At 48.8% G+C, this 12,001-nt stretch overlaps 1 protein-coding gene across 2 annotated transcripts in view; it reads right to left on the reverse strand.

Moving 5' to 3' along the window:
- FLNC (filamin C) overlaps positions 1-12,001 on the reverse strand; it is a 38,209-nt gene that overhangs the window by 25,173 nt on the left and 1,035 nt on the right. For both annotated transcript variants that reach the window (XM_074193748.1, XM_074193749.1), the window contains exons 2-9: positions 7,134-7,382; positions 4,259-4,356; positions 3,883-4,033; positions 3,560-3,678; positions 3,299-3,376; positions 2,465-2,627; positions 1,877-2,077; positions 221-358 (exon numbers count right to left, since the gene is read on the reverse strand). In XM_074193748.1, the coding sequence (XP_074049849.1) occupies positions 221-358; positions 1,877-2,077; positions 2,465-2,627; positions 3,299-3,376; positions 3,560-3,678; positions 3,883-4,033; positions 4,259-4,356; positions 7,134-7,382 (1,197 nt within the window). The remainder of the gene's footprint in view (positions 1-220; positions 359-1,876; positions 2,078-2,464; positions 2,628-3,298; positions 3,377-3,559; positions 3,679-3,882; positions 4,034-4,258; positions 4,357-7,133; positions 7,383-12,001) is intronic.

The raw sequence follows: 12,001 nt of genomic DNA on the forward strand, positions 1-12,001 counted from the left end.
ACTTTTCAAAGTGATTTCACAAATATTTTCTCACTGTATCCTTACAAGAACCCTGGAAATTGGTAGAGCTGGTTGAGTATTACTTGATAGGTGGGCAGATTCCAGGAGAAGGGGAAATACTGCCCATATCTGCCACCTCCCAGAAGAGCAGGGTTACTTGCCATACTTTTTTGATTCCCTGTCCTCCACCTCTAACCCTCCATCCCAATTTTCCACTTACTTGGTCCTTTCACAGTGACTTTGAGCTCTCCACTGCCCGCTCCCTTGGTGAACACCTTGAAATCAGCCACCTCCTTCACTCGGACACCCTTGGGCTGGAGGCCCCGGCCTGCTGCCCTGCAGGCATTTGGGTTGCAAGCTATGGAGAGAAGGAGCAGAGTGGTCACTTAGGAGGGACCAGGCAGGAGACTTCCAATCCTTGCTCCTCACCCTCAGTGGCATGCAATCTGGTCATGCCTTTCTTTCAATGGGTAGCAGGACTTCATATCCTCATGCAAACCATCAAGATCCTCACTGTCCGTTCATGCCCCTTCTACCCTCAGGACCCATCCCCACCTGCCTTCCCCCTGGGCCAGCACATTTACCCACATAGCGGCCAGAGCCCAAAGCAGGATGTAGAGGCTCTGCTGGACCCTAAGGAACATTCTTCAGTGACAACAACACTTAGAACTAGTGGGGTCAGCAGTAAGACAAAGAGAACTACCAGGCAGAGAACTTTCCCCATTCAAAGAATCTCTCTTGGAAATTCTTTGTGCATCTCAGCACCACCTCTGGTCTCTAAAGAGCTAAATATGCCATGAAACACAGGCAATGCCACAGAACAGATGTTGGCAAGAACCCCCATCTTGCCACAGAATACACATAGAATCCAGGCAATGCCACAGAACAGGCAGTGGCAAGGAGCCCTGGTCCTGCCACAGAACAGCCACTGACGAGGAGCACTGGTCTTGCCACAGAATACACATAGAATCCAGGCAATGCCACAGAGCAGGCACTGGCAAGGAGCCCTAGTCCTGGCACAGAATAGGCACTGGTCCTGCCACAGAACAGGCACTGGTGAGGAGCACTGGTCTTGCCACAGAATACACATAGAATCCAGGCAATGCCACAGAGCAGGCACTGGCAAGGAGCCCTGGTCCTGCCACAGAACAGGCACTGGCGAGGAGCACTGGTCTTGCCACAGAATACACATAGAATCCAGGCAATGCCACAGAATACACGGTATGGCATAGAACCCAGGCAATGACACAGAATTCCAATCTTGCCATAGAATACCAGGGTAAGAAGGGAATCCCAAAAGGCTTGGACCATACCAAGGAAGACAGGTAGTGCCAGGCAGCTGTGGCCATGCCATGGGGTGACCAGCTAAGTCCCACCTCTGAACTAGCTGGATAGTACTAACATGGTGGTACTTTCTTGGCTTGGTGGACGATGGGTATGGAGGGGGCAACCGGCATCAGGAGGTCTGAGAGCAGGGCAGGGAAGAAAGAATGAGTATAAAGAGTCACCAGTCTGGGGGGGTCCTAGAATGTTAAGCAACTCAATCCCTGTATTAAAGCCATCCTTAATCCCTCTAAGGTAGGGTGCATCGTTGCTACCCCCTCATTCCCTCCCACAGCTCAGCTGCTCCAAAATGTGGCTCTCCATTGGTCCACCCTCTTTTGGGTCTGGGTAGGACAGAGTCTCTGCCACAAGGCCCCCTACCTGGGATTTTCTTCTGCTCATTTCAGGAATCCAGTAAGTACTCCTAGGTTAAAAAAAACCACTCTCTTCCTATGTAAAGTCTCTATTCATCTTTGTTGCTCATTTGCAACTACAGGCTCTGCCCTGGTCCTAGCAGGATGGTCAGGAGAGAGCGGAGGGAATGAAGCCTCACCTTCGGCCACGTGAACAGGGAAAGGACTTCGAGTGATGGGGGACCCAGCAAAGGCCACATGAACTGTGTGTGGCCCCTCAAGCACAGGTCGGTAGGTGCAGCGGAAAGTGCTGTCACCTTTATCTTCCAATGCCACTTCCACCGTGTCCCTACGACCCTGAGGGTCAACGATCACCACGGAAACATCACCATTTCCTGCCCCTGTCAATGAAGGCATAGCTATCAGTTTCTGGTTTTAAGTGGTCTACCCTGCCCCCTGCCTAACACCTAAACTCTCTGTGTCTGTGTCTGTGTCTGTGTCTGTGTCTCTTCTCTTCTCTCTCTTTCTCCCCTTACTCCCTTCCTTCTCCCCTTCTCAGCTTGCTCCAATTTGGTCTAGCAGAACATACAACTGAGCACTTTTATTCTTTTCATTCCTCCTGTTTATCCACACCTATCCTCAGCTTCCCTGAAGAGACCTTTACATTCCTTCCCCTCCCATCTCTCTTCTTCCCCCTCTTCCTTCCCCTCCTACTTTTCTTCTTCCAAGCAGTATAGAATCTCTGCCTGCCAGTGGCATTCCCACCCTGACCCCCCAGGATTCCCTACCTGCTGTGTAGATATCAAAGTAGGTAGGTTTGTTGGCCACATTGCCCACTGGCTCCAGTCCAGGTCCTCGAGCTGATACCTTGTTAGCATCACCTAGGGCCATGCCCACATTCACCTCAAAAGGGCTGCGTTCAATATTTTGGCCAGCAAAGAGCACTGTCACCTGGAAAGTCAGAGATCAAGGGCTCAAGGTGGGGTAGTAAGGGGTAGGGGAGCCTGGCAACATTAAATGCCAGAAGCATCCTAGGAACACTTCTACAAACGTGTGTGTGTGTGTGTGTGTGTGTGTGTGTGTGTGTATGTGTGTGTGTGTGTGTGTAGGGGGGGGCCTTGGGGAGGAAACAAAATAAACACACAGAATTACAGGTTGCAAAAATTCTCTGGAAGCATCTAATTCAACCTCAACCTTCTATTAAATGTAATCTCATTAGGTTATTATTATTCTAATCTTTCAGGATCTTTTTTTTTTTTAATTCTGACTCATCTAACTGACCTGCTAGTCACATTTGTGATTGTCACCAGAGATATTCCCAATTTCATCTCATCTGCAAATTTGTCAAATATGTAATCTATTCCTTTATACAACTCAATAATGAAAAAGCTAAACAACACAGGGTCAAGAAGAGGTCCCTGGAATATTAGGGACTTCCCTTCAAGTCATCATGGGCTCATTAATTAGTCAAACTTTGGATTTGGTCATTTCCCCATCCTGTGTTGGAGAGACGGTGAAGGATTATAGCATTTGGCAGATGGACATTAAGACTTAATCAGTTATAGAGCTCAGGAAGGATGGAAAGATGGGAGGGTGGGCAGGGGAGTTTTGTATGGAGATACCTTGTGTAACCCTGCCACCTTGGGTACATAGGAAACAGCATACGTTCGGTCCTTGTCATTATTGGGAACCACTTTGGCCTGTTGAGAGAAAAGGAATTATTAATCATTCAGGTACTAACTCTAATTCTCCCCTAACTCTTCTGTCATACACATGGAGTTACATGGATACAAGCTCCGATAGCTTACAAAAAATGGTGGCTAAGTTCAGTAGTTAGCTGGATGCTATTCAGGTGCCCCTGCCCCTGCCTTCCTTCTCCATACCTCTTCAGTGTGGCCCTCGGGGTCCTCAATGTACACGAGCACCTCCCCCAGTCCTGCATCCACTGTCTGTACAGTAAAATGGGCTGGCTGAAGCACTTTATTCCCATGGGGCTCAATGCCTGTGGAAAAGGGGATTAGAAAGGACAAATGAGAAGACACAGATAGGGACAGAGAAATGGCCCTTCTGCCAACTCTAGCATGTGCAGGAAAAAATCCCAAGAATGAGAGCCCCAGGAGGTGTCTCAGAGACAGAGATATGCCTCCTCCATACTTCCCTGGGATGGGGTCAGGGCAGGGTACCTTAAGGGGTTAGGACAACTTACCAGGCCCATAGGCTGTGGCCTTCTTGGGGTTCAACTGCTTAGATTTAACAGGGGCTCCAGGCTTGAGCTTGGCCTTTGGGAACTGGGATAGGTAAGTCATGACGGAGTGCTCATCCACATTGGGATCCACAATCTCCTCAGGGGCAATCACCTGCCATGGGAAAGGTCAGAGGTCACCACCAAGATAGTCCCCCACCCTCTAAGAGCCCAGCACCTCATCTTCTGCTCCAGGTCAAATCTTCCCTGAGAGAGTTACAGCTCTCATCTTGACTCTGCAGCTCTTTCCCTAAGGCCTCCCCTCCTGCCCAGCCAATCTGCTGATCTGGATGCCAGTCTCTTCCCCCATGCCCTCTTTTTTGCTCCCCCATATTTGTACCTGTGGTACCCCTAGCCAGTCATCAGCCTGTTGCATTGCCTCTCGGGCATTCTCCACTGGCTGGTTGGGATCCCATGCCTCCCAGTTGGGGCACAGACCTGCGGAAAGGGAGGGAATGGTGAATTAGAGTTGGCTGAGCCTTTAGACAGTATCTAGTCCAGTTTTCTCATTTTACAGATGAGGAAATTGAGATGAGCTAGTTAGAACTAGCTACATAGAATCCAGGACAGTGCTTACCCAGAAAAGCTGGACAGACTACCTTTCCCCTTCCCCAAGACATTCCCACCTAAACAGACTCTTGCAGAGACCCTGAGAATGCTCCCACCCAAAGATGCACGATCAAAGTTGAAGGCAACACAAGCAGCTCTGCCTTAGGCCAACAATAAGTTCTTTCTGCTCCAAGACTGACTCTGCCTGGCACCAGTGCTCCTCTTGGCCAGTCTCCTGCCTGTTCAGACCTTATAACAGACTATGGGAAAGGGAATCCCAAGAATGCTACCTACCATTCTTAGGAACAACTCCCCACACACCAATATATTCAAATTGACCTCAGGTATGGCAAGAGAAGGCAGCAGTCCAATCCCAGTTTCTACTCTGATCCTGGAAAGGCTCCTTCCTACCACCTCAGATTGTCCCCCTAGGATCTCTAAGCACCTAATATACTATCCTTGGGGGAGGGGGGATGGCCCCCATTTCCTCCCATATGTTCCAAGGAAACTAAGACATTAAAAGAGATAAAGGGGGATGAAGGATTCTCTGTTAAAGTCACTTAAGTGTCTTAATTTCTAGCTTGGTGGAACCCTGAGACATTCCCCAAGGTTTCTCCAGAGAGACAGGGAGCAGAAGGGAAGGGTGTGAGGGAAGGCCTTAGATCCAGGGAAGAGAAACGGTTGATTGAGAGTGGGCAGGAGAAGGGGTCAGCCCAAAACACAGAAACCATGACAAGCCATAGCCGCTGAGCTCACTGTTGGCAGAAGCAGCCTTAGGCGGTGGATCAACAGCTGGGAACGCTTCCCGAGGCTGCAGGACTGCCGTCCACTCAGTCCCCTGCCCGCCCCCCAACACACACTTCTCCCCTGCTGACACCAGGTCCTAGGGAATAGAGATTGATGAAGGACTGAACAGTCTCTAGGGACTGCATCATCAAGACTAACCACTAGGGGACAGCAGATGTACCATAGACCCTTCAAATACTCCTTGGTTGATTGGGAGGATGGAAAATAAACCTTGCAAACTGGGAACTGGGGAAAACGAGAAACATAAATCCTTAACTTACCAATGATATTGTGTATTTCCCTAGCTCCTTCTTGGTTTTGATTTTCCCTGTCTCTAGTACGTTGCTCAACAGCCTCTTACCATTGGGATAGGAAGAGTGGTAAAGGGGTTCCAATCCTGCTATGTAATGAATTACTGCTTTGATTGTAATAGAAGACTCCCTCCCCCCTACACACACACAGCTAGAAGGATTCTTGGAAAGAATAAATTTATTCCCTGAGAGTCTACTTGGCTTTGAATCCTGGCTCTGATATTTACTATTTGTATGTTTATTAGCAAGAGGCACCTTGGCATAGTGAATAAAATTCAGTCTTGGAGTCAGGGAGATCTAGGTTCAAGCCCTGCCTCTGATATACATGAGCTATATGCCCAGGGACAAATCACTTAACCTCCCAATCCCCATCTACCCTCTCTACAGCTGGACAATTCTTTCAGACTCCAGGTATAGCCAAGCTAAAAAATCTGCTTTGGTGAAGGGAGGTTCCCCACAATGATGACAGCATAGCTCTGGATTTTTTTCCCTCTTTTTTTTTATGGTTTTTGCAAGGCAATGGGGTTAAGTGGCTTGCCCAAGGCCACATAGCTAGGTAATTACTAAGTGTCTGAGGTCAGATTTGAACTCAGGTACTCCTGACTCCAGGCCGGGTGCTCTATCTAATGTGCCACCTAGCCACCCCTATCTGGATTTTTTAAAAAGTGACCTGCCCTTAAACTCACTTGCCCTCAGATTCCTCATTTACCCAATAAAAGGCCTGGATTAGTCGGCCTCTAAGGTCCCTTCCAATCTAAGATTAGTCACCTCACTGCCAAAGGCATTCTGGGATAAAGATCCCACAATTTTCCTTCCTTAATAGCTTCAACAGTTCAACACCCTGACTGTTAGAGAGAAAATGCTTCCTTGATCTAACTTGCAGCCTTTTTTTTTAGGTTTTTTGCAAGGCAAATGGGTTAAATGGCTTGCCCAAGGCCACACACACACACACACACACACAGAGGCCTGATTTGAACCCAGGTACTCTTGACTCCAGGGCTGGTGCTTTATCCACTGCACCACCTATCTGCCCCATTGCAGCCTTTTTTAAAAAATTTTTGCAAGGCAATGGGGTTAAGTGACTTGCCCACAGTCACACAGCTAGGTAATTATTAAGAGTCTAAGGTCAGATTTAAATTCAGGTCCTCCTGATTCCAGGGCCAGTGCTCTATCCACTGCACTACCTGGCTGCCCTCTATTATTGATGGAAAGGAGAAAGATCTTGGACTAGGTAGACATGGGCTGAATCAAATCCCAAGTCTGCCATTTGTGAGCCATATGACCCATGGGAAAAAAGGAAAAAGACATCTCTAAACCTCAGTTTTTCCTTCTGTAAAATGGGAATAATCATACCCATCTCCAGAGAGTTGTTTGGAAATGAAAGTCCTACATATAGAGAGAGACTTATGTGAGTTCTAATTATGGAGACAAATTGGTCAGTTCTCATTCCATACTGTTAAAAAAAACTCCCTGTTAAAGGATTCTTAGACTTCTCAATGCCCCCCCAAAGACATACAGATTGAATGATAGCTTCCTCAAACTCTCCTCAAAGCCATATGAATCCCTTACCAGGAGCACAGTTGTCCACCAGGGCTCCCAGGGCCTTGCCATCCTGCCAGTCTCTGTTGAAGTTGGTGATGGGCAGCTGGGGCACCTTATTCTGGATCCAGCCAAGTAACCGCTGCTTGGGGGTCTGTTTTCGAGCATCTTCATCATCTTCATCTTCCCACATGGGCATGGAGATAGAGTAATGTAGGATCAGGGTCCAGATAAGACCTAGGATCAGCTTCAAGTTCCCATCCACAATGGCCTTGCTGTCTGTGGGGAGAAGGGACATCAGAGTGGTCAATCTCTCTGCAACCTTCCCTCACAGCACTTGTTTCATCAATCAATCAATAAATCAACAAATATTTATTAAATACCCATAATATGTCAGATAATATGTGAAATGCTGGAGATTCTAAGGTCATGTGTGGAATGGTCTCTGTACTCGAAGAGCTGACATTCCATTAGAGGAGATAATAAACACACAAGCGGGTATATGTATTCACATAAGCATGTGTACATACAAATAATGTACACATGTGCACACTGGTCTGGTTCATACACATATATGAACATGTGTGATTATATATATGAATTACAATGAAAAAACAACACCTTCTCTGAAACTTATAAGCTTAGAGCATTGCCCTAGAGAATTGAAAAGTTAAGTGACTTGTCCAGGGTCACAGAGTCTGTGGTATCAAGGGCAGCACTTGAATACAGAACAATCCAAAATGAATACAAGGGAGCTGGGTAGAAGATAATGCTTGAACTAACTGAAAGATTTGTGGAAGTAAGGAGGAAGTGAATTCTAGACAATGGGGGATAGCCCATCCAAAGGCACAAAGATGGAAAATCAAATGTGTGAGGAACTGAGAATGTCAGTTTGGTTGACTTGTTCATTCTGTCCTTGTTTTTAATTCCCCTTGTTCCCCCAGCCCCTAAAAAGGGGCCCAGGGACAGTACCAGCTGTTCCTAAAGATGCTTCAAGGAGAGGGACAAATACTTGATCCAGGGCCCAAATTTGTGGGCAATGGAGTCACTGAGGCAGAGGAACAGCTAACTGGACTGGGCTGGTCCCTGCTTTGTTCCCCAAAATTTGTGAGAGGAGAAGAGTTGCAACTGATTCTGGCTGTGACTAAACTATACCCTAAATAAATAAAAAAAAGTCTTTGGATTCACAGAAGGTGAGAATAATGGACAAGAAAGAATTGAATTTTCTCATGTCCAAGGCTTGGGGTGGAGGTATTGAAGCCAGTTGAATTTTTTATGCACTAGTTAGGAGGAGTATATGAACTTGTGATTTGGGGACATCTTAGCCTCAGAAAATTCTCTTCACCTCCAAGGCCCCCCACCTAGTTTTCTGTACGATAAAAGTCATAACTGGATTAGAGAAGTCTTGTTCTAATAACAAAATAATCACTGTGCCCCTCTCCCTCCCCATTCCTATCCAAGGATAACCAAGCATTAGTAGCAACTGGGCACTGTTTCTTTGAAGTCCTGTTTGTTCATGAAAGTAGACATAGGGCCAAAAACTTGTCAGCTTCCTGAGGTATGGTTTTGGTTTTGTTTTGGGGGGGCTGTCTGTGTTTGGGTGGGGAAGGGGTAGCCAAGACTTTAAATAATTAGTGGGGTTGGAAGGGGGTATAGATAGGAAATAACACTGAGACTTTCTCTACCTGCTCCCTTTCTTTTCCTGAATAAGAATCAACTGCGGGGAATAAGAATACTAGGGTGTTAAAGAGCTAGATAGACCTTTCCCCTTCCTTCTCTATCCTTGGGGGGGCACCCTATGAGAGGCCTGGGGATACCCCCGATGCTCTGAAGGAGAGGCCCAGAGAAAGTTCTATCCTTGGCTGAGTCTTTCGCACTCGTCTCCTCACCTTCCCCCGCCCCTCCACATACTCCTTTCACTGATTCATCCTTCCTTCCCCATCAGTTCCCCTCCCCCACCCTCTTCCCCGGCCCCCGGACTCTCCAGCACAATAGTTTGGCAGCGCTTGGATTCCATGACACACTCACTCCCCCAGCCTGTTCTCACTCTCTCCTCTCTCTCATACAACAGACACAAACACACGTACAAATGTTGCAGAAACTCACACTTCTGACACCCTCTTTTGGGAAGGGGAGAAGCTAAGAACCTCCTACAAACGAGTCTTGGCTTCTCTTCAAATGTCAATGTTTGCAAACATAAAGATAGAGTGAAAATTGGAGGGGGGAAGCCCCCAGAGGGGGAGGAGATGGGAGAGTTGGGGGTAAGGGCTGAGATGGGTCCTGGTTGCTGGGAAGGAAAACTTGTCTCCCCCAGCAACCGGCACCAGGCCAGACATTGAAGTTAGCCATGGGTTAGGGAAAGGGCTGGGGGCAGGGAACAAGCAGACCGTTAACTGGGAAGCAAGAATTTTCTAGATTGTTCCCAATCTCTGTCTCCACCTGGCTCCTGCCCTCAGATGTCTCCCAAACACATCCACTCCCCTTAAAGTCAGAAAAACTTGCATCAACAAATGGCCCTCTTCCTTCCCTGCCTCAGCTTCCTTTGAGATCTCAACCCCACCCACCCAGGACAGCAAAAGAGAAGGGGAAAGGATGAGCTGAGGGAGGTAGTGGGGCAGCTGCCACTCCCTCGTGTCCCCCCGCTCTGCTCCCTCTTCCCACCCCCACCCCCCAGCTGTTGGCTCTGAGAGAAGCAACTGGGGAACAGCTGAGAGACAAGGCTGGCTCACTGAATTCTTTGTTCATAGGTCCTGGGGTGGGGGGTTGGGGAGGGGGGTGAAGTCAGGAAGGGAACAACTATCACCTTTGGCCTAGCCTGAAATCCCCCTGCACCCTTCTTCCCCCTCAAGGTCGCCTTTCTTCCTTTTTGCCCCTACCCTGTGTCTAGGAGCAGAGAGGGATCTGGCTGCAAATCTCCCTTCCCCAGAAACAATAAGATCAGCGCCTTAGATAAGAGTATGGGGGAGAAAGGAGACTGCTTGGGCCTTCACTCCCTCAGAGATGGGAAAAGGAAAAAAAAACCCAAAGAATTCTAGCTTCAGATACCCAGGCAGAGACATCTTGGGTCAGCAGGACCAACAGGAAAGAGCTGAGTCAGGTCCCTACCCTGGTGTGAGGGTCTCCCCCCACACTCAAATGGGCAGAAAAGAAGTTGACAACAGTTGGCAAAACAGAGCCAGAGGGCAGAAAGTCAAGTCTTCACATCTGTTCACAGCTGGGCAGACCCCTTGATTGTCAATGGTTCTCTCTCCTCCCTCCCTCCTAACCCCTGGAGTTGCATTGCTGACAGCTTATCTCATAGATGTGTGAGAGCCACTTGGCCCAGACAGTGAACAGCTCTCCTTCTTCCCCACAGGAAGCAAGAATTCTCCGACTTGATCCTTCTCTCCTCCCCACTGCCCAGATCAACTCCTCTTTCCCCCTCTCACACCACCTCATCCCCTTCCCAGTCTGTGAGGTCTGGGAGGGAGATTGGGCTAAAAACTTTTTTGTGGAGATGTTGAGAGGGATGAGATCAGGGAGGATGAGGCCCCTGGATGGGGGCTGGAGGTGCTGGATGAGGCTGAACGTTTCACCAATCATTTCTATCTCCAGACAGACACAGGGTGAGTTTCTGAAGAAGGGATCCCTCCCGCTAACAAACTCTCCTCAGTTATCACATATGCCCCATAGCCCATCTTCTGCTTTCAACCTATTCCTTGAGGCTTCACACTACCCTCCAACTGATCCCACTCCGCAGATTAAACCAGGTCACGGATTTTTAGAGGTCCCTTTTATCCTCCACAACCTGCCTTGCTCCAGACTCTGCTGCTCTTCTCATTTTCCGCCTTCCCATGAGCTTTCAGCTCCCCCTATCCCCCTGCCTCGATGGCATCCCCTCTTCCTACTCCACCCCCGCCCTCACCCCTGCTCCAACATGGCCTGTCCTTCTGGAAAGCTCAGAGACATCTGCTGTGTCACAACCAGGCCATGCTATTTCCAGTCTGGGGCAGGCAGTGGGGGTGGGGCAGGGGGACGGCGGTCATTGGGGAAGGAGCTGGTGAAGTTGAGGGAGGGGACTGGACAAGGGGCCCCAGGCTGACCTCAGCTGCTAATTCAGGCAGGCCCAGGGCTAGTAGCGGCTCAAGGGAGGGTACGGGCCTGAGAGACAGCAGGATTAACTGGAAATATCTCTCCTTACCTGTCACTATGAAGAATTCACCCCTCATGTGTGGACAATATGCCAACTACCCCATCTTTGCTGTGGGGACCCTACCCCACACAATACCCTCCATACACCTGCATACCCTGGGCTCCATGGAACACTGGGGAGGGCACCTTTTGGGAGTGCTCCTTATTTTTAGCTGACAGAGACATGTGTCCTTTTAAAATAGCTGATCATATGCTCTAAAAGTCCTCCATAACCCTACTCTTGTTCAAATCACATCCCCAGCTCCCTAACTCTGCCACTGCCCTTTCCTTCCTCTCTCCCTCCCCTTCCCCTTCCCCCACACAGCCCTATCCTGATAGAAACCAGGAGAAGGGAATTCTACTTTGTCAGAGCTCCTCTTAAGTTCTAAGCAGATGTTCCTGTTTCTCTCCCCCCACCACTTCCAGCTGGGATCCTTTTGCCTCACCCCTCCTCACATGAAACTTCAGGTTTTGGTTATACCCCCCCCCCCCATGAGGACTCCTCCCTTGTTCCCTGCCCTTTGCTTGAGCCATTAAGGAAGAGGAAGGATTTGATAAGAAGACCCCCTCTTAGGTAGGTAGAGGAAGGGGTTAATGTTTGCTATGCTCAAGCAGTGCCTTTTTAGGTTTCAAAGGCTGGGCCGTCCCCTCTCCCCCCCCCCCACCTCCCTGGAAAGGCCCCCAGGGGCTGGGCCCAGCTGCCAGGCACATGCTTCCAGTGGGGGACA

Source organism: Macrotis lagotis, chromosome 7 (assembly GCF_037893015.1).
Source record: "Macrotis lagotis isolate mMagLag1 chromosome 7, bilby.v1.9.chrom.fasta, whole genome shotgun sequence".
Lineage (NCBI taxonomy): Eukaryota > Metazoa > Chordata > Mammalia > Peramelemorphia > Peramelidae > Macrotis > Macrotis lagotis.